The sequence below is a fragment of the Rhyacophila brunnea genome, unplaced genomic scaffold, assembly GCF_057557595.1.
Source record: "Rhyacophila brunnea isolate RB1 unplaced genomic scaffold, BYU_Rbru_1.0 scaffold_12, whole genome shotgun sequence".
NCBI classification, from domain to species: Eukaryota; Metazoa; Arthropoda; class Insecta; order Trichoptera; family Rhyacophilidae; genus Rhyacophila; species Rhyacophila brunnea.
Genome location: NW_028232774.1, coordinates 18055753 through 18080218, shown reverse-complemented (window position 1 = coordinate 18080218; position 24466 = coordinate 18055753). Strand labels below are relative to the sequence as shown.

Genomic DNA, 24466 nt, shown 5'->3' with positions numbered 1-24466 from the left:
GAAAGTTTCCATAATTATGGAATCGATTTGTCATATTTACATGGATAAGGTTACGGCGGTGCCATACCAATGAGCGGGAAGTTTAATGGTGTCCAATCTCATATATCCGCCATATATTCACAAGTTTTATATGTTCATTGTGCATCACACAGTTTGAATTTGGCAATTGCGATGAAGCGTGTGCAAAATCCAATAACTTTAATGTTGAAATAAAAAAAGCGGCGAACTACATCGAAACAAACATTGTGGTGTAATGTTCCAGCTGATTCAGTAGAAGAGTATCTCAGAAGAACTATCTTTGTTCCATTTATTGAACAAATATTAAATCAGCTCAATGAACGTTTCATACGACATCGCGAAGTACTGAAGCAGTTTATAACTTTACTCTTCTACCAAACGGAAAAATTGCTCCAACCGAAAGTGCATTGCAAGAATTTCGTGAGCTGTGCGAATTTTATGACCGTGATAAGCCTTATACAAATCTTGCAATTTTAAATGCCGAATTGAAATTATGGTATGAAAAGTTCGATAAATCAAATGCAGTCACTCCATGCAAAAATGCTGTTGATGCCATATCAAAATGCGACGAAATGATTTACTCCAACATCTTTTAAAATATGTGAAACACTTCCCGTCACAACATGCATCAGTGAAAGATCATTTTTAACCTTACGCCTTTTAAAAACATACATAAAATATACATAAAACAAACATTAATATATAAGGTGTACATGGTGACATACATAAGGTGAAATACCATGACGTAGTCAAGATTAAATGGACTGGCCTTACTTTATATACACAGCGAGATTAAAACACATTGACTGCTGACAAGATAATTACTTTTTAATTACCACATTTAAATAATATGCTAATTATATCGAATGACAACCTTAATTGTTACGCGCTGGGCGCGTCTTTAGAGATTTTGTTCTGTAAATAAAATTTTGAAATCCTACTTGCCTTAACCTACTTACTTAAAAAATGTTTTTTTTTAATATTTTATTTATCAGATATACTTAGGTAGATTTAGTCTTTAGTTTACATTTCATTGCTGAACTAAAAGAAATTATTAAATTTTATATAAGTAAAATTTAAAGAGAGCGTAGTACTCTCTTTGAGAGAGGGTAGGTAGTAGAGCGAAGTAGAGGCGGCATTATAACTCTGCTTTAGAGCGGCGCTTTGCCTAGGCCATGGGTGGCCAACCTTTTCAGCAGTCGGGCCAGATTCTAAAAATGAGATTTCCTACCGGGCCGCACAACCGATTTTTTTATTACACAAAACAAAAAAGAAATATATATTATATTAAGGGGGATCGTATATGCCAACAGAGAACCTAGCGGAAAAATACGAAGCTTGCAATTTGAGAATTATTATTGATAATTTACAATTTCAACTTTATTAATTAATAAAGTACTTATCTGAAAACATTAAAAAGATTTTTTTTTTAAATCAAAGATAAACTTACAATTATTGAAAAAAATGTGAATTTGTCACAATATTAAATTTTAGTGATAAGTTTGATTTTGTGTGGCAGAACTAAGTGCATCGATATTGATATCGAGTGAGGTTGTGCCTACACGTAAACAGTTTTCCAAATGCGCATCAGTGATTCTTGTTCTCACTCGGGATTTGATATGCTTCATCCGACTAAAAAGCTGTTCACACGCGTAAGTGTTTCCAAATAGCGAAGTCATCATTAGAGCATGTTTGTATTTTTTTATCATATTTTTTTATGTATCATGTTTTGTAAAACTCTTCCAAGCCAACATTATGGAATGTTCATCGCAACATATTTCACAATGTTCCATTTGTAAATTTCCCGGTAATAAATTCACGTCTACGGAGAATGGCGTTGCAAATGCAGCAAAAAGCACACGGTGCTTTTTAAAATCTTGAGCCAATATCGAATCTTAATTTGCGAAATTAGCACATCTAGCGGCAGCATTTGATATTATTTTTATTTTCTCATTGCTACACGGGCCACAAGTTGACACCCAGTGGGCCGCGGGTTGGCCAACCATGGCCTAGGCCCTAGAGACGTCACTGCCGATTATGCCCTACAATTTCGTGTTTCTTGTATTTTTTGTGGGATGTGGATTCTACAATAATGACAAAAGACAATTTAATAGTGTTAATAATTCAGTGGCTCAATACTTAAAGGTCCAATGTCATAATATCAATTGTGAGCAAAATGCAGTTGAAAGTTTTTCTGATTTTGAAAATATTTTGTTGAAAATAAACAAAAAAAAATATTTATGTACTTATATGATTTATTATCATTAATGGTCAAGTGTTCCATTTCAATGTTGAGATCAGTTTAGAGCACTTTTTCTATCATATAGGTATGTATTATAATTTTGAAAAGGTATAATTGACATGGACTTTGAGCTACAGTGGATATAAATAAAACTAAATGGTCCAATGTCAATTAAAATTCCATTTGGAAAAGAAAATTAAACATAGAAGTGAGTTTTATACAATACTAGCGTGTACCCGGCATGCGTTGCAATGCCACTCAAAGAAAGAAAGTGTTTGTGCTTTAATTCTGTTTATTGAAGTGCTTTCGGATACAGAATATGTTTTGTTTTTCCGTCTGGTCCATAATAAATCAGAAGATTTTCCAACGCGTGAGCAGGCCACATAAAGCTGTCCATGTGAGAAGCATGGATTTTCCAAATTTGGTATAGGAACGCATACGGATAGAAGAAGAAGAAGAAGAAGAAGATGGTTGCACTAATTCAGAAACATTCACGGGCGTGCACACAACAACTGACGAAAGTTTCATCGCAATCGGATGAATGGTATAGGAACCATACGATTAAAATAAGATAGAATGAAGAAGAAGAAGATGGTTTTTCTAATTCAGAAACCTTCGCGGGTGTGCACACAACAACTCACCAAAGTTTTATCGCAATCGGATGAACGGTATAGGAACGCGTACGGGACAAACAGACATATATTTTTTTTAAAGTCGTAAAGGTGGTTTACTAGGGAATTTATAAAAACGATTATTAGGTAAGCGGTACAATTAATATTAAAATTATTATGAAATAAAAAATCAGGTAGGTAGAACTAATGACATTATTAATATGTCATTGGGTAGAACCGTAGAATGATACTATACTTTAACACTGAACAAAACTACATTGATCTTCATTTTCATCTCTACCAGCTTCATCATCGTCAGGAAAAAAATCAGAACATTTTCTTTCCCCTGAGGGCCATTGATTGGTAGAAATGGCGACTACTTGGATGAATAAAGGGCAAAAGAGACAGCAGGTCTCTTACTTTTAAAGCCGGCAGAGAAATAGGTTTATTGTGAAGAGGATATGGAATATTAGCCTGCCAGTGACGGCCCGTACGCGACCTCATAGTCATAAAATACAGGACCTTAAATGACTCGTCATCATTGAATGAGTATTTATAAAAAAAATTACCAGCATCGTTTTTTTCGGGACTGTATCCACTTTTTTCGGAGCCATGAAACGGGTTCGCCAATGGTATTTTGCTTACGGTGGACATATTCTTTTGAATGCAGTGCTTGAAAATTTAAGAAATTAATTTGTTCCATTTCTACTAGGTACCTAGGTACTTCAATCAGTTTCTTCCTAGGAACAGTTCGTATAAGATTAGCGCAGTCTTTCGGCAAATCAATTGTAGCTGTTGTTTTCTTTTTCGTCTTCTCAATAGCTGCATGAATACTGTCTGCTTCCATGTGTGTGTGGCCGGGCCCTAAGAATTTATGATTGATGATGAGGGCCTGACTTATTTCATGGGTTTGAAGAAACTGCAGGATCATGACTGCCATATAAATATTCCTGTTTTGGCCAGTACACGAATCGCTGACTACTGACTTAACTTCTTAACTTCCTGAATAGTTTTGTCAATTACATTTATAAGATATGAGCGTGCCATCTCTGCTCAGTGACGTCCTGTGGGGGTAGGCAGATTGAGCGTCGCTTGGTTGCGGCAGTTACTTGAAGGGCGGCAAATCGAGGAGAATCATTAGGTATATCTAGAAATAGCTACCTAAACTTAGTAATAACGTACATATCTTTTCATTTAAAAAAAACCAGCTCACTGCTTGGAAACAAAATGTAGGTAATAATTAACATACAAGGTTTAACAGAGCTGTATTTTTTGTCGGGTTCGCGATGTCTAGTTTGCTTCTATTGTTCTTGGATATTACGTCATTGATGACCAGCAATGACACGACGTGCAGATTTTCGAATTATAGTTAGGTACATACTTACCTAATGTTAAATTCGTCTAATATTTTTGCCAGTCACTCGCGAGTTTTGGAAGTTGTCAGGTGTATTTTTAAATGTAATATGAAACCGTGGACTCGCAATATTGTCTATTGAAGCAGAGATGGCATTTAGTGGTAAGTACCTATATATTTTGTTAGTACGTAATGTATCTATACAACACATTTCTTAGATATTTTAGTCATGAATGGATGATAAAAAATACTGTTAGTATAAAAAAATGGGACACCATTTTGGCACTGCCTAGGGGCGGCATTTTGTCAAGGGGCGTCACTGTCTGCTTAATAATTCCACTAAATGTCTTGATCTGGAATACATGATGCAAAAATCTCGATGTTATGTACCTGTACGGTTTAAATCGATTGCCACAAAGAAATGTAGGTATTACATGTAAAAAGGACTGATGTCGACATTGGTCATTTTACAACACAATTATTTTATTAAGGATTCAAAATGACTTGACCTTTTAAGACACATTAATATGGACGATTTTAAAACCAACCGTGGCTCACTTTGGTCAATTGACATTGGACCTTTTAGCATTGAGCCACTGAACTATCATTTCTACATGGGTTTCAAAAATGGATTCATTATTTTCAAAACCCTTGCCTTGCTATGGTTAGGTACATATATAAATTTATGAATCACTTAACAATAACACACAATAACTTCATAATAATTAATTATAGAGTATACGCTTTATAACTTTGCACTTTTTACTACACTGGTCAGTGGCGCACCCAGGGGGGGGGGGGCAAAGGGCCCTGGCACCCCCCAAACATGAAAATTATCAGAATGATTTTAAACATGGAAATTGAAAGCCAATAAACTATACATTGGGCTTAGACAAATAAAAACCCGTCAAAAAAATGATTTGTAATCTTTAGCACCCTTTTTAGAAAAAAATCTTAGATTTTAATTTCTAACACAAAAATTTCGAAACACTACCTAATGTCGGGTTTTTTTAGAAACCCAATCCCTAATGGAACTGTCAAAAAATTCTCGGTGTCCACTCGAATTCCGGAGTGGTGTAGGTCATGGCTTGGGAGGGCTGACAGGGCGCTATTATACTTCATGGCCATGAACATTTTAAATTATATAATTGTGCAATATATTATTTTAGATCATTATTTTATTTGATATAATAGATTAGATTAGATTATATTAGATTATTATTTTTTTGTCCATTTTCAATTAATATTTTGAAACCTCAATATTAAAAAACCGAAAATCGACGATAAACATTCGGCGAAAAGAACGACTACACCCACTACAGTCGGTCGTGGTGTAAATCAAAAAAACATTTTTTTTCAGTGGAATTCGGCATAAATATTGTAGCTCTCTAGGCCAAACGGGTAGCACAGCCGATATTATTTGAGTAATGTTTTAGCATACTAGGCGCACCTGTCCAGCATGGTCGCTTCCAATATTCCAAACTCCAAACTTCCAATCCGCCAGTCGCTGATGACACGCTCAACGGTTACCGCCACTATGCCTCCAATTTAATAAAATAAAAACTGTACAAACATACCACCGTGTATTGTGAAAATATGTAAAAATAATATATGAAGAAGAAAAAGAGCCTATGGAACTAATTTAAATTCTCCTCCTTGCCCCCCCATATTAAATCCTGAGTGCGCCACTAACACTGATACGTCTCGCATAAAATTAGATCAATTGATATTCACTTGTATTAATATAATATGTAGTAAATAGTAATATGACTGTACTAATCATTTTCTCCTTCTTCGTCAGGACCTCATGACTGAGGATTGTGACACGAATGGTTTGACTGTCAAATAATAGCCTTCTTAACGGGTTGGCCATACTCCTTTAGGCGTTCTACGACAAGCACGGCTTGTGGCCACTTGAAAACCCGTGGTATGGTACTCATAAATTGGTGCAACTATCTAGATTCTAGGGCATCCAATATTTGCTTTAATATACCGATGCGGCATTTCTAAAAGACAAGACAGTGCGGATGATACAAATGGACACTAACGATATTAATAGATGATTATGACTATTAAGCCATGCGCATTCGATAGTAACTTGGAGGTGCGACAGTTCGCAATAACACGTAGGTAAACACACTTAGTTTTACCTGGTTTTAATCATTAGATTCAACGTATGGAGTGTCTGGGTATGAATAGTGTACACAGCAAAGTGCGGTATTCCGCGGTTGAAGTAACGAAAATCTATCAGTAGTAGACGGGGTACATGTAGAAGTCAGTAGCACTTGCTAGATGTTGCTAACTCAAAGAAGACTTGAATAGGTGGCACTTATGAATAATAAAATTGATGCAATCATCCGGGGAATCCAATGTTTGCTTTAATACTTTGAGATGCGGCATGTCTAAAAGATAAAACAGCGCGGACGACAGAACCGAACACTGACAAACCTAAAATTTATGACCATTAGACCACGCGCATTCGACAACTACCTGTGTATGTGATATCACTGATAGCTAGCAATGACTCGTATACGTATATCTCCAGGTCTTATGTTTATCACTAGACTCACAGTGTTTGGGTATGGGGAATGAACCCGGAAAACTCCACGGGTGAAGCGACAAGAAGCTATAAGTGCAAGAACCTAGTGGTCGCGCGGGGACGGCGCGGCGCCGTCTTGCGCAACTCAAACGTATAACCGTGTGTGAAATGTTCGTAGACAGTGTCTTTTTTGGAGCATAATACATACGGTTATATGTTTGAGTTACGCCGCCGCGCCGTTGCCCGCCCGTCACTGTGGCCAAGCGCTAAGTAGTGGCACCTGCTAAATTTTGCTAACCCCCCTTGCCCCCAGCCTAAAACATCAAAATTACAAATTCTTATAAATATTTTTCGAAATAGACCCCTCTAAAACATTTTTCTGTGTGCACGCGTGCTCAACATCATCATCATCAACCATTCATCACCTACCTGATGTAAGAAACAGGCTTATTTGTACACTTTGTAAATTATTTACATAATATCAGGCTGCTGCGATCTTTTGGAATCATTTTATTGTAAAACGTTTTAAAAAAGGTTATAGCATACGTCATGTAATGTATTATGTAGATATTTGAATTATTAGCGCCATTTTAATCAATAATTACGATTGTAGGTTAAGATTTTGGTCGATTTCATCATATACACATAGAAATTGAGTAGTGAATATGTAAAAAGCGTTTATCTACAAGCTACAATATGATGGCATTGAGATTTTCCAGGGAAGAATTAACCATTCATATTTTTATTTCCTTAACCAGCTTATGTGCAGATCGTTTTAAAATTAACCATGATGAAGTGGCCTCGTCGTATTACTTAATTCATATTGCATCACTCACGGCTTACCGCATGAGTGAGAGAGAAACGTTGCGAATCGGAGACTGTGCTTTAAACTGTAGTAGTAATGTAGTTTGCTCTTACTGTCGCACAGTGGGCTCTCTTCTCTAAGTCTCCTCTAATTCTCTAATTCTCCAGCACCCTTTTTAGAAAAATTTCTTAAATTTTAATTTCTAACACAAAAATTTCGAAACACTAATGTGTTTGTGTGCGTGTGTTATGTGTGTTATGTGTCAGGTTTTTTTAGAAACCCAATCCCTAATGGAACTGTCAAAAAATTCTCGGTGTCCACCCGAATTCCGGAGTGGTGTAGGTCATGGCTGGGGAGGGCTGACAGGGCTCTAGCCTGGGGGCCCGGGCTGTGGGTGGCCCGGCGTGTCGGGTTGATCAGATAAGTGAGATGAACACACATCATAAATTAGCTGTAACAGCAAAAAAAAACTATAGAATTGTGCAATATTTTTTTTGTTAATATTTGTGTCGATATTCGACAGCTCCATTATTAAAGTAGATGTATTAAAAATCGCCAATAATTCACTGTATGAGTACCCTTAATGTGATAAACGTTAATGTAGTGTTTCACACTGCCTTTAATCTTGGCGGTAGGTAGGGGGCCCGCCAAATATCCTAGCCTGAGGTCCCGTTTCAGAATGTGGGGACCATGGTCTAGGTACACCGAGTGCAATAGACAAAAGGCCGATAAACGAGAAATTAGGCTGTGAAGAAGAAAAAGATTCTATGGGACTAATTTACATTATCCTCCTTGCCCCCCCCCCCCCCCCCCCCAATATTAAATCCTGAGTGCGCCACTGCTCCTAGTATAGTTGTTGTGAAGGTTTTCACAACCCCAAACTACTTGTTTCATTGTACCTAGTCACCCAAGCATTTATAACCTATTATCAGTGTTTCCCAACCTTATTTGTACCATGCCCACTTCAACACTCCCCTAACCACTCCCACCTAACCTAACCTAACCTAACAACTTGTGAAAAAAATAATTACTTCAAATAAAAAATTGACATAGGAAATACTATTTTACCACGTTTTTATTAGCTCGTTTTCTTGTTTGTCCAGTACAAATCTTGCAATCGATTTCAACTAACTTCCCGACTAGCTAGACATTTGAAACTTTTAGAATATATCAGAACACGATGACAATGCATTCTTTTAATACGTTTAGCCATCTTTAAGCAGAATTGAATTCATTTTCAGTTAATTCTGTTTTGCATGGAAAGTTATTTCGGAAAAAAATCGTAAAAAGTAAAACACTATTATTGGTTGCTAAGGGGGTCTTAGCAACTAAATTATTAATATATACGTGCGTTACTATGGAAATCAATATGAAATGTCAAAATGACATTTCGGTAAGTATTCTATATTTATTCAGTACATTAAAATTCAGTATAATAAAATTCAGTAAGTACATAAAAAAGTATTTATTAATAAGTACATAGAATTGTCAAGTTTATATGATTCAAGAGAAAATTTATAAACGTGGTATATAAAAAATTCTTTTTATCTTGTAATTATTTAGACTAGCAGAGCCAGCTGGCAGTCGCCAGTCTGTCTCGCTAGGTCTTGCAGACAGTTTATATGATTCAACAGAATTTAACACCTTTCCAAAGTGATTTCGTCGTCATGGCCGTAATACCAGAAGAATCTGTTCATCCTCCACAAGAAGAAAAGTATTGTTTTATTATACCTACTAAACTTTAGCGTTTAATATATCGTGATAACCTATTTATAAAAAAAACTTCACTTCTACGGTCTTTTACTCGCTTTTCCTTCCACCACCCGCCGCCTCTCCACACTTGTTGAACGAGTGTATAACCGTGGCGTAAAGAATGTTAAGCGTCCTTCAAGGTTGTGCAGAAAATGTCGCAGCACCAACTATCCATTTTAACATGGACTAGAGCAGGGGTGGACAAACTGCGGCCCGCGGGCCGCATGTGGCCCGCCGGGTATTTTTTTGCGGCCCGCCATCATTAATTGTACTTCTGATTACGAATAACTTTTTTATAATTTTTAAAAAAATATTGACAATAGATTAAAATTTGAATAATTTGTTGTTTCGTAAATGTATTATCTCAGTACGTCTTCCTTGCGTCTCGTCTCACACTATGTAACCACTATTTTCTATGATGAACATCGTGACACATTTAAATACGTTTAACTCCGCGTTGTAAGGAAAAAAAATATGTGCCCATGATATGGTAAAAAGTTTGAATGGATTTCAATTAAAACTCAAGTTATTCCTTCGACAAATATCGAATAACAACGTGGACCACCTTCCAACTTTGAAGTTGCTGAATATACCAGAACATAAATTTGAAGAATATGGTAAAATTATTAAAGCTCTGAATGACGATTTTTCACAAAGATTTGGTGACTTCCAAAAAATTGAGACAAGTTTAGCAATAGTACGCGATCCATTTTCAATAGATATTGATAGTGTACTGACAGAGCTACAACTTGAGATTATTGATCTGCAGTGTGACACTGATTTAAGATAATTGCATCGTCGTGAAGAAATCTCCAAATTTTACAATGCCCTTAATTCAGACAAATTCGACCAACTTAAAGATTATGCAAGAAAAATGTTCGTTATTTTTGGATTGGCCTATATAATATGTGAACAAACATTTTCGATCATGAACCTCAATAAAAATTCTTTACGATCAAATATCTCCGATGCCCATTTACAAGCATTTTTGAGAATATCAACTTTAAAATTAACACCTGAATTTAAAAAAAATGTACAACAGTTTTATTCTTCTCATTATTTTTTTTATAATGTTCATTTTTCGTGATAATAAATAGTGTATATCTAAAAATGGTATTTTACTTGCGGCCCGCCGCTCATTTCGAATTCTTGAATTTGGCCCTCCATCCAAAAAGTTTGCCCACCCCTGGACTAGAGTATGCTTGATTCACATTCTGATACAGGTATGGTATAAGGATCGATCCTCGATCAAAAAAGACCTTATCATTCGCCATAGGTAACTTGCGGCAAACTTTTTTAAAGCTGAGAAACTTTCACTTGTAGGCAAGTTGCTATAGCCGACTGGTCTAACTTAGGATCGGACCGATTAAAGGCTCTTCCCTTTCAATCAGAGGATGTTATTTGCACACTGCAATTCGTCACATAAACAAGTCACGGTGACAGAGCTTGGAAGTAAATCCAAAGTAAGTCCGGTTAAGAAATTAGTTTAAAGTCAATCTGATTAATGGTTATCTCCATGTGCCACTTTACATTTGGTAACAACACATGTGTTTGTCTACTCTTTGAAGAGGAGGTCTATCGCTCCTACCAGGCACGGAATGCGGCGTCATACGTCAGAGTGGGTACAACTCTTCGAGCGTACCGGCTCACGGATCCGAGACCCGTAGACGGCAATACTGTGATACCGCCAAGTTGGCGAGTGATACTACTAACCTCCTGGCGGGAGGACTCAAACAAGGACAGGAAACGCGTCGATGGAAGTCGTCTAATAATCCGTGAGAGATGTGTAGGTAGTAATGCTAAGGATTGGTTGCTGAGGAGAATTTTTCGAGTGGAAAATAACCAACATCTATAATACAGTAGGTGCCATGCGATTGTGTGGAACTATGTGGAACGAAATTTCGGCCGCGTTGAGGCGCGTTGCCATTCGGAGAGGAATAATCGACCTGTTCGCACGTCAATTTCTTTTGTGATGAAGTCGGATGAATATATTCTTAAATCGTGTAAGTAAAGATGAATTAAAAACGCTCCGCATGCACTTGAAAAAGAAATGCCAATGAATATACTATTATTATTACGAATATAATAATAAACATAACATAAAAGGACGCATGTTGAATTTGTATGACAAATTATATTTCGTTCGGTTCGCGTCATTTGCACCCGCGACCCGCAATCCGCGCATCGCCTAGTCACGATCTAGATTTAGACCATACCTCAGCTGAGGTATAGTCTTAATGCGTCAATTATTACGAAGACGTAATGAATTTTCATAAAATATTATATGGAAATATACCTGTCAATCAGTGATGTCCCGTGGGGGTAGGCAGATTGAGCGTCGCTTGGGGGCGGCAGTTACTCGAAGGGCGGCAAATCAAGGAGAATCATTTTGAAAATATAGAATTAGCTACCAAAACTTAGTACTTAATAACGAAAATAATATATTTCCATTTAAAAATGCAGCTCACTGGTTTTGTCGGGTGCGCGATATTAGATAGTATATTCTAGTATACTTCCATTGCAATTGCCATTGACACGTGCAGATTTGCAATTAATTACAGTCTGATACTTAGTAATGTATCCTTACAACACATTTTTTAGATATTGGACTCATGAAAGGATGATAAAAATACTGTATAGAAACATGGTGCGGCATTTTATCTAGGGACGTCACTGCTGTCAATCTAGGTGGTCAAGTAGAGTGACTGTTTTTAAACTAGCGGTATGCAAGCTAAGGTCATAATGTTGTCAGCGCCGCAGTCGAAAATCGAGGTTGACGTCACGTCTTAAATATTATTTTTTTACTATGATACCTATTATTATAAAGTAAAGGACACAGGTTTACGGGAAGCCAGGCGGGACGCGCTAATTTTCATGGCCGATTTTGGCAAAATTTATGAATTCAAGAATGAAAACCAAACCTGACCTAACTTAACCTAATAAATAATCCAGTATGTATATCGGCTACTTTCAAAAATTGTTTGCCGCTGACTTCCCTTAAACTTAAGCCGTAAACCGACAAGAACCTAAATTAATTTTATTACTATTTAATAATTATTCACGAACTGGAATGCAATATTTAATTTTTCCACGAGACGAAGCGATAATCTCAAGGATTTACGAACATGAGCTGCGCTCCGGTCATTTCGAGCGACGTTGACGAAATCTCGTATTACCTCTGCGGTGGGCGACCTTGATTCTTGAATAATTGACATTGGTTATAACCCTTGAGGATAAATAATTATATTTTATTTTAAAAGTGAATTTGTTGGCCCATGTCGTCGTGGTTTCCAAACCCTTGTTAACAGCTAGCTCAAGGCCATTGCGGCTGTTTGCACTCGCAAGAAACAGCGCATCATCAGAGCGGGATCGATAGAAGATCATCTAAGAAGATATTCCATAGGAATCCACGGACTAATGGACCCAGAGCGCCCTAATGTATTATTCCTGGAAATTATTGTAATGCCTGCGGCATACAGTGACGCCCCTAGACAAAATGCCGCCACATTTTTTTATACTTACAGTACTTTTTACCATCCTTTTATGACTCCAATATCTAAGAAATGTGTTGTATGGATACATTACCAATAATATCACGAATTAATCTAATTTAAATGCCATTTCTGCTTGAATAGACGATATTGCGAATCGACGATTTGAGATAGGTAGATTTAAAAATACGCCTGATAACTTCTAAAACGAGGAACTGGCAAACAAATTTGGATAAATTTTAAATTAATGTACGTATGTCCCTACCTACAATTCAAATATTATTTGCAAATCTACACGTGTCATTGCTGTTCACTAAGGTCGTGACGTCCAAGGACAACGGAAGTAAACAAGACATCGCGAACCCGACAAAAAAAATAAAGTCCTTTTAAAACTTGGATATGTATTTCCGTTAAGTATTACTAAGTTTGGGTAGCTATTTCTATATATAAATAATGATTATCTTCGATTTACCGCCCTTCGGGTAACTGCCACCCCAAGCGACGCTCAATCTGCCTACCCCGGCGGGACGTTGAATTCGCGTTTTATATATAAATTTAATTATGTATGTTTTAGTGTGTATTTTGTTAGTAATGTATCCATACAACACATTTCTTAGATATCGGAGTCATGAAAGGATGATTCACCAATTTATGAATCTCACGGGTCTTCCGGTGGTCACACACCTTGCATGTATAGACTGCTAAGAGGAGTGAGGCCAACCTGTTGAGAAGTCTGTTCGACAGCCAAATCATCCGGGTCATCATCCACAGTCATGAGACCCTGATAGAAGAATAAGCAGTAATATTCCATTTAACGAAATGATCTGTAATTTTTCTGTTTCTGGGGAGGTCCGGATTCTCCACCCCCCCCCCCCCCACCCCTTTGTACCAACTATTATTCTATGTTAATTAATAGCCAAAGCCACAGAGAAAGGATCCTCAAGTTTGGACACCACCCCAGGAACGAAATAGTTAGAAGTGAATGGAATCTTACTTAGAACGGTGATATTAAAATATAATTTTGCTTTTAATACCCATTGGTATGACTAAAATACTTTAATAAATAGCGCATGGAAATGAATCGTTGACACCACCGGCAATGACAGGTCTGAGAGGAACATTTTGACCTGTGACCGAGACTGGGGTGTGGTAATCAGGTATAACGAAGAGTTATTGTACCACATGTACTAGAATTCAAAACTCTGCACCTTCATAAAACTCCTGAGACTGGGTATATAGCTTATAACAGTGGTATTCAAACTGTGCACCACAGGTTGCTTGAAAAAAAATATTAATTCCAGACAATCTTAATACATTAACACGCTGATGCACGACCAGAATGTTACAATCCCATTGTTGCACCGGTTGTAGCCTCCAAACGCTTCCCCTCTGGATATAAAATTGTTTTTTGAACAGTATCTAAGTATATCACCTTCGGGTGAACACACGCAACACTGCAATTTGAGCGCGTCGACTAGAGGTGGGAAAACTGGTTGATTTTGAAGACTAAGAGCCAGGCCACACCGGGCGACCAGAGAGGCAGCCAACAATAATAATAATAATGAATGTACACGCAAGTATGCAAAAAATACGTTCTCTCCGATACCTCATACATCTCTACCGATCGCCGGACCAGAGAGACCAGAGAGACCGGGAGACCAGACCAAGCGCACGAACGAGATTTTACTGATCGCCAGACTTTATTGCTTGCGCGACTACTGGGCGACCAGGTGTGGCATGGTCCATATAACCGCATACATCGGTCTGGTCTCGAGACCAGAGTCGCCCGGTGTGGCTTGGCTCTAAGTGTACTTACTACCAGTATAAAAAAATACTTAGTATCGAAACTTGTTCCAAAATACTTACCTAGTACTACATACTCAACTGGAACTAAAACTAACTCCATATTATTACAGTATATTCACTATTTCTGTCCTTTACTATACCAACTTTACAATTGGGGAGAAAGAGAGAATGAGAATTTGAAATATCGGCTTTAATATAATCGCTAAAAAATACACTGAGCGCCGAGTCGATTTTAAACACATTTAAAATATGAGCTGTTTTTATGTTGGGTTATAATATTCTTGAATGAATGAATATACAATGTTTTTTTTATTTCGAACATGTTTTGAGGTGACATAATAAGCCTGCGGAAATGTGGTCCAGTAATTACACAAAATTTATCACCTACTGTTTATACATAAGCGAGTCGCAGCGATGATGGCATAGGTAGCAACCGTACCAACTACTAGCGGACTCTCTAGTATTGAGGACGGTGAGATCTCATACTCGTAGCATGCGTTCGAACTTCTAAGTATTTTGTAACAAGTATATTGGGCCACATGTACTGAGTATAGGTAGTACATGCCGAGACTTGAGTACGCAAACTGGTGACAGCATTTCTAACTCACCTCTAGCGTCGACGTAGGTCGTATTTGATTCCAAATGCATCCAATTAAAGTCAAATTGATTTTTTTTATACAATTGGAATCAAGTAACACCTACATCGATGCACTTGAACTGCAGTGCCATATGCCTTCGCATCTACTTTCAAGAAGATACTAATAATATGGAGAAGTCCACATGGAGTGGTAAACTAAGGAAGAAATGAGTATAATACAACTTCTAAAGAAGAATTTGTGGTGTCTAATTACACTTCTTATTCTGAATGTTATAAAAAATTATACCTTGTGCTGTACCACAAAAAATACATACTGGAAAATATACCTATCACGTGTTTCATTCACTGGATCTCTGCCATCACTCTTCAGACATTGAGGTGTAGGCCGCTCGCGAGGAGCCAGCCTAACCTGATGTTACGTTACAAAATATTCACGTACGGCCATTAATGGTCTGTACGTGTATGTAGACAGAAATTTTTAAAAATCTTTGTGTGTTCGTTTAAAGTAGTGAATGATGTAGTATAAGTAAATGAATTCTTCCATTCCATTCTTACTAATTGGTATTTTAAACAGCCATGAAAAAATCGACACAAGATGACAATCGGTGCAAGATACAAAAATTTGAAGATCACTGACTTATAATATTGTTTTTATTAAAATGTTTTACTTACCGTATATTAATTATAATGAAGCATGTCGCAAAGACTCAGCACCATGTTAGGTAAAGGTTTATTTAGGTTCTATGTAAAATAACCATTAGTGCAAAAAGGCACTCCTTATATGTACTTTCTTAATTCAATATGTTCACTGGATTAGATCAGTTTGAAGGAATCGTTGAAATATTTTGTAATATCTTTGGTTGCCACATCAGACTCAACAAAGATGATTTACAAAATATATGTGTAAAGCAGTAACGGTTTATATTATAATATCATAGCGCCTGTACGTCGTGCAGGATTTACTGGCACCAATAGTGTGTAAATTCAACTATCGTGATAACTGTTCACAAATAAAAGCGATGACTGTCTTGGCAATCTCATTTTTCAAGCAGCGTAAGCGAGCCGCGTAGTCGTCATTTTATGGTGCTATTTGACTGGTTGTGAAAAATTGTAAACGTTAAAATGCTTTTCGCAATGTAGTTTGTATTTTTTCCGGCAGGTTCACCACTATCGTTCTACTGCGCAAGCGCAGATATTGCACAAATTCCAACTGCCTCGTGAAAATTCAGAAGCTTCTGAACTTTTTTGATCTATGCATGCAATCTTGCAACTTGCACGATAAGTTTACAAAACATTGTTTGTGAACTTTTCCAGAGATTAATTATTCATAATTTTAAAAATGTGTATAATTCTCGTAAGAGCATGCACATTGTCACAGAACCTGGTTAGGAATCACTGGACTAGATATCTACATATTAAATGATAACCAAAGAATATTAAAATATAGATCTATGTGCAGTTTCAAGGGCAGATAAATCTTGAAATGTGTACAGAAAACATTGTAAGGCCCTATTGTCGTAACAACTTCTAAGAGAATAGTTATTCATTATTAATTCAGCACTTTTATTCTTTTCTAATGAAATAAATGTGTATTTTTTGTGGTCCGTTTCTCTCTTTCATGTGTATTTTCATTATTGCATCATTTTATCATGTCTGTTATAACACTTGTCATAATATGCGGGATCAGTGAGGGTGTAGGGAAAAAAATAATAAAAACACATTTAAAATCATACCAAAATATCTGTCATCATGAAACAATTGTGTATTAACTCAGCATCATTAAATAAATAGAGAGATCCTAATTCTCATACATGTATTTTGCTTTACTATACATTTTTGTATCTAACAAAAATAAATGACAATAATTAAATATCAACAAAACAATTTCTCTATTTTTGACTAACTGGAATCTTGGTAGCTTTACCCATTTGTAGTAAATTTTATTAGCTTAATAACTTTAGTACGATCTAATAGCACAGGTGTACATCTAACACAATTTAATAAGAATACATTATAAAATGTCATATTATGTTTTTCTCACTTCCACTAAATCGCTGATTTTTGTGGTATATAAGGTGAAGCGTTGCATAAGGCCACTTTGGCAGTCAACACAATCACTGCTAACCTTTTAATTACCACATGCCAACAACTCTAAACGTGCCAGTAGCGGTGTTAGCACTAAATGAGTTAAGTATGACTGTGCATTTGGCACTTATAAAATAGTAGAAAAAATGCAGCCAATCTGACATCTATGATCACAGAAACACGAACTGTAGTTTCATTAATTAAAATTTGTGTCTGTATTTCTGTCAATAATTGTCTACTACTTACTTCTATTCAGATACACTTTTACTACTTTAGATTGTGATGTGTGATGACCATACCTATTACAATTAGAAATTTTCTAGTTTTTTACGTATATTTTAAATATGTGTGCATTCAAAGTACATAATATATAAAATTTAATTATGCTCAGATATTTTGGTATGTATAAAAATGCATCAGATTTTAAAAGTATTCCGTTCATGTATTCACATTGAATTCAATTTATTAGTTTCTCTTCATAATAATTATATACTTAGGCATATTTTATAAAAATATATTTACAGTTACATTATTTTGTGTATTCATTACCATTTTTCACATGTTCCTCTTGAATGGGTGATGCAATATGTCATAATATATATAATAATATGTATATAGTAACTAAATAAGTAATATTATTTATATCTAAAAAACATACCGACCACAATATTCAAAATGTACACAAAACTATTCGTCTCAAAGTGCTGTCGAGCGAAAACTTCTCAGTCAAAAAATGTAAAAAATAAACAATCGAAACACATAATAAATAATACAAATTATTTCATAACAAATACACAAAATTCTTCCAATCACTATGCCGTAATAGTGATTTTTCAACGGACATAAAATAGCTACAACGTTGATCACCACAGTTAGCATTATAAAATCATAAATGAATAACCTATCTTTGAATGTTCATATTCATTAATGCAACTCGGTAAAATGATTTTTTTGTACATTCAAAAATCTCGTCATTTTGTAAATAATTGAATTATTTCGAATTCAAAGTGTTTCTTAAAATCATACCCAAAAAAATCACAGAGATATTTTCGTTCGTTGCAACACTTTATAAAGAACGCCAAATTCTACGAGTGCTCTATTATTTATGTATATAAAAACTCTTCGATTTTATTTTAGATTAGATAAATAGAAAAAGTCAATCAAAATCGTTATCAAACTCTGTTTTATTTTTTTAGAAGGGTTATAATTGAAATTTATAGATGACGAATTCATAAAAGATAATTGCTTTTTTCCTACTTAAATTTTAAACACTTACGAGCTATGTTTTTTTTAGTTTCACGTTGTTTTATGACTTACTATCAAAAAATATATAATAAGAATATATATATATGTAAAATAATATAATTACTAAACCTATCTAGGAAACTTAAATATACATATTTATAAACACAAAAAATAACAAATCATCGATCAGTGACAAAAAAAAATGATATAATGTCTAATCTTATTGAACAAACAGCCTTTGCAAGTGGTTTTACGAATATTGATGAAGAAAAAATCTATTCGTACATACATTATAAATATAAGCCATTAGTATTTCATACAATAATAATATTATTATCAATAATTATAAATTAATATTCTTTATAATAATATTATCGAATTAAGACGCGTGTCGATTGGTTAATTTGTTTCTTACAAGGATAAACCTACAAATATAATATAAATCGCAGTATTTTTTTTTAACGTGAGTTAAATAAAATGAAACTAAACATCACCTTTGATTGCTGAAATTGAAGATTTGACAATATCTTTTAATTAAATATATTATGTAGTCTTTTTCGCATATTAATAAAAAATGAACAGTGGATTGTTTTACATTAGTTAGCGAATAAAAAGATATGGCATGCTTTAGCATTTTAACTCAAAACACATGAATGCGAGCATACCGATATCTTTTAAGTCATTGACAGACTAAAACATACGACTATTGTGCATTGTTAAATATTCAGTTCCACCAATCCGAGTGCAATGTTACACCGCTTTAGTTTTGATCCTCATATAATCCTGGAAAATCAGGAGATACAGCATACAGACGATACTAACATGAAGAAGTTAATTCTCTCGGTAGTTATACTTGAAAGTCGTTACACAACATATTATTATGAATTGATACATACTGTAAAAATTCATCCATTATAAACAATTGTAAAATTTCATATGTCAGATGGTAAAACTATAAAATTTTATTTCATGCTACAAATAATACGTTATGCTGTTAAGTCATTGAATAATCGTGAATGATAAACTAAGTGAAATGGTAAATCGTCATCAAAAGACAATACATTTTTTTGATTCACGTAAATCAAAAATGCATAAAAAATTAACTATGTTGTTTTTTAACATAGCATATTTATTTATTTTTTACCATAAAAATGTTATCGTACTTCCGTTAAACAAAGCGAACTGAATCGAATCAGGTAAGAAATAGACTTGAAAAGTTTCGAAATATACCTACACTAGCGACAAAAAAAAATAATCTCCAAAAAGAGGAATCGAATGCGACGCAAAAGAAAACACTCCCAGAGCAAGCGAGTCGATGAAAAAATTAATTTCCTTATCAATATTACAACAATGAATCGTTTCATAAAGAATCTTAATACTTATCGAGTAATGGATTACACGGACAATTATTAATAGTAAAAATTATAACCGGAAGAGAGGGACATGTGAATCGAAATGTACGACAAATACGCAAACAATCAGAGTACACAGTATAACTTTATTACAATACAATGTACACTGTACAGGTACACTAAATAAATACATCATAAATTAGGCGTGTACTTGCCAATCAATATCAGTAGAGTAGTAAGTTTATTTCGTAGTAAAAAAGAGTCAAGCGTAATACGATTATTATCGATATCGTAATAATCAATATAGATTTAGTAATAATTACTGGTAAAGATCATTATTTAAGCCGTGGTTCTTAAAAACTGAATAACTTCCACATTCTGGTGCTGAAACGAAAGATGCAGATGGTATTTATGTTACTTTTATACAGTATACATTTCATTTACGAAAGAATTACAGTAGTATAGTAAAACCACATTAATTCGAACACTAACAATTCAAATAATTCCGTAAATCGAAATTTTCATTAATTTAATAATTTATGTAATGCGAGGTAATTTCAGTACCTACCTAATTAAAAAAATCTGATAAAAGCGATCATCTATACAATTTGTAATTTATAAGTTTTAAAATGCCGTTCCCTAAATTTTGAATTAATGAGATTTTACTATATTTTAAAACACCATAATAACACTGCATCCTAAATTACAGCTGAATCTTGAAGTTACGCTGGTTTGACTATTGTTTATTTTTAAAAAACATCCATCTCGTCTCATAACATCAATGGCCAAACAAATTCTATAAACGACGATGAATACAAAATGTTGGACATAATGAAGCTAATTATTGATTCTACTCTTCTAATTGCAGAACAAATAATATTTATACAAGAGGGAATTATTCACAATAATTGTTGTTTACACTTTTTCATTATTATAATAATATGTAGGTATATAACATTGAAATTAGACAGAAAACTAGTGGGTATATTTGGCCATTTTGTTATATTATTATTTATAGGTCGTTGATTCATAATCAGTACAAAAACTTTAAACTTTGTCAAAAATTAATAATAACTTTTATTTCTTTATTGTTTCCATTATCGATACCTTTTCTGATGAAATAAATATGTTCGACATGTCATATTTTCACATGCGATGTTGCCAGCACGAAGACGATGATGTCCTTTCGAAATCTTATATCACCCCTTACGATATTTTATTGTATTTATCATTACTATATCGTCAAATAATATTAGGCATTTAGTAAAAGTGGTGCATGCCTATCTTAGGTCAAATTCACTCAGTCATGTCAATAAAAAATATAAAATTAGTCATTATTATTCACAAAATTTTATACTCAAACACCCTACTCATTGTAGACTTGCACGATTGTAAAAAAAAAGGAGAAAAAAAACAACTTTTAAAAAACATATTTATCATAAATATGAATTCTTTGTTAGGTCTTTACACAAAGATATTTCCTACTGACACATTGTTGGTCAACACCCAGTAAACAATCGTTTGTTCAGTATGGACATTTTTTAATTTACTATTAATTTTTTAGTGTAGACATTACTTAAAGTACAAGTTGTTAGTCAACTCTGTGTCAACATTGACATTGTCTAACTATGTTGGTCACTAGATTAATTTTGAAAAATGTGAAATTATGTGTTCAACATAATTAGTTCCCTCTGCCTAAGATATCAGAAAACAAAGAAGTTTTTTGAATTGAAAATCGACATTGAGTGCTATAATCACTTGAAATGTTGCCGCAATGAAACCCAACGTAACCAATCAGCGAGGCATTTCTACTGCCCGCTTTTTTAACTGCAAAGCAACATTTTTGTGTCTCTCCTTTTTGCGTGGGTACCTATTTCTAAAACTAATAATGCATGCCTGGGTTTGATAGAACGTCTTTTGCGGCGACAAGCAGTTACTTATAACTCTTCTGAACTGATGGTGATTGAACGCTATGAAAAAGCGTGAAGTATATTGAAAATATTATTATGAATTTGGGGGCATACAATATCAGCGAAGGTAAAAAAAAAAAAAAACAATGGTGACGTGATAATCAACATTATTTATTTCACATCAATGACATTTTCGATAGAAGTCGGCGTCAGATACGTTAATTTCTTGTATAATAATTACTCGGTGGCCCGTTGGAATTTCATTGCGCTAGAATTCGAGCTGTCAAAAAAATTAATGGCCTTCCCTTAACACCGTGACGCTGAACTCGTGGCCGCTCCCACCGGCAGGGATAAAGTAATGAGGTCGAAAGTGACAAGGGAAATCAGACAGCATCAGGGTCGACGGAAGTCGGTGCGGCAGTTTCCGCGGGGACCGCACTAATTTCCGCATTCCCACTAGCGGGTCGCTCTTCCGTATCTTTAACAGAGGGTATTGACGCACCGTCGGGAGGCGCGGGCGGGGCAGGCTCTGGCGGTGATGCATCTCTACGGAGGGCAGGAGTCTCGGCAGGGACAGCGCTCACCCTGGAGCGCGGTTCCTCTGCGAGCGGTCTCTCTACCGGGGAACCGACCGTCTCGCCGGCGATTTTGCCGCTCACCGTAAGCTCCGTCGGCTGGATTCTTTCTCTGGAGGGCGATGGCGACGACGTTGGAGTTCTCTGTCGGGAGGGGGAAGGTGCGGAAGCCTCAGAGACGGGGGCATACTGCGGTCTGGCGGGTTCAGGCCTCGTCAGGTTGTGGATAGAGTGGGGATTGGGGGAGGGGCGAGGGTACGGTGAATGCGGTGATCTACCGGGCGCTCCGTGAGGTGAGCGCGGCGGGGCATAGCCGTGCGGTGAAGGCGCCGATCGCTGCTGAGGCGAGTGCGCGGGAGCAGGGGCCGGAGCCGCAGGCGGCGGCCCGGCTCCAGGGTATCCGGCAGGTAGGTGTCTGCTCGGATAAGAGGAGTGAGCCAATGCAGGGTGCATCATTTGCTGGCGGGGCACCGACATGGGCCCCTGTCCCAGTAAACCCAACGGATGCAGCAAGTGCGGAGGCAGCAGTCCCATATGAGAGGGGGACACCCTTTGAGAGTGAGGGTGGACGGGTACCCCCATAGGCAAGCCGTGCTGGAAGAGAGCTGCAGTGGCCGGTTGCAAGAGGTGCATATGCGCCATCATCCTGTTCTGTTCTTCTCTCTCTCTTTCCCGTTCCCTCTCCCTCTGCCTCTCCTTTTCTCTCTGCTGGCGCTCCTTCTCCCGCTCCCTCTGCTCGCGCTCCTTCATCTCTCTCTCACGTTGCTCCCTCTCCCTCTCCCGTTCCCTTTCCCTCTCTCTCTGTGCGGCCAGCTCCTTTTCCCGTTCCCGAATTTCCCTCTCTCTGTCTCTCTGCTGCTGGAGCTCCTTCTCTCTCTCCTCTTCGCGGGCGATGCGGGCCCGGTGCTCTTCTTCCAGTTTCATCCTGCAAAAGATTTTAACAGCGTGAGAAAAACACATTTTTAATATGGTATTTTCAAATTCTGAATTACAACATTAACTCCATTAACATGCGCTGTGCAAGATATCCAATTAGCCAATTAGACCGAGAAATACAACTAGAACACCCGCAGTTTGTTCCCTTCTTCCCTAATTCCCTTCTTGTTAAAGTTGTCACAGTCTACAAAATGCCAAGTAAAACTACACTGATGAATAACCAAACTACAGCTACTTAAAATATGCAAGCAATCCCTGATATTGTACCGGAATGTACTATCATAACATGGGGCAAGTCCATTGCATTTGACTTGTCTGACAATGCTCTGCATGACACCATTTCATATAATTTTTGAATCAAATAATTTTGCCACAGATATCCAGTTTTTCATCAAATAAGTCATATTATCATCATTTTTTGCTGTTATCGGCTTAGTTAGTGGCGGAGCAGACTGAAAGTAGCCGTGCGATGCATAAACGGTGCAAGGGGCCTGAATGGCACTTGGTTTTTACGCCTCTCGTGCATCGCACAGCGACTCGTCACTTTGTGGTTATGTGGCATAAGAGGATACTGAACCTGATGCAACAAAAGATCAAGCTCGACTAAGACTCTAAGGAATTACCTAAAAACCGAACAAGAGTTGTAAAGCTCACCTTTCGTGCATGACGGGCGACATGAGGGTCATGGGCGGAGGCAGGGGCTGGAAAAGATGCGGGGAGAGGTGTGCAGGATGTGGGTGCGGGTGAGGGTGGGAGTGGGGGTTGGGGGGCGCAGCGCCGTAGCCCCCGCCCACGTAGCCCAGCGGAGGCCTCAGCACTCTCTCAAGGTACAGCTGTTCCTCCAGCCTGGCAACAGACAACAGACAAAACATTTCAACAAACATACATAAACATACCGAGTTGGAATAAATATAATATCTATCTGTACCTCGGAGCTGATAGTCTGGAAGTCATAATTCTGTGTCAAAAATCCTACATTTTGCTAATTTTAAAATGATCCAACTTCTCGTACTTGTAATAACTATTATGAACAGGCTACTTCTAGACTTTCAGCTCTATAACATAGACAACAATACAATACTTGCCACTTTTACTGATTGAGATAATTGATTTTTAATGGGTGTTATAGAATATTGTATGAAATTTG

At 36.5% G+C, this 24466-nt stretch overlaps 1 protein-coding gene across 1 annotated transcript in view; it reads right to left on the bottom strand.

Moving 5' to 3' along the window:
- px (MAP7 domain-containing protein plexus) overlaps positions 1-24466 on the bottom strand; it is a 140604-nt gene that overhangs the window by 15169 nt on the left and 100969 nt on the right. The window contains exons 19-20 of the mRNA XM_085940085.1: positions 23974-24165; positions 22311-23308 (exon numbers count right to left, since the gene is read on the bottom strand). Of these exons, the coding sequence (XP_085796211.1) occupies positions 22311-23308; positions 23974-24165 (1190 nt within the window). The remainder of the gene's footprint in view (positions 1-22310; positions 23309-23973; positions 24166-24466) is intronic.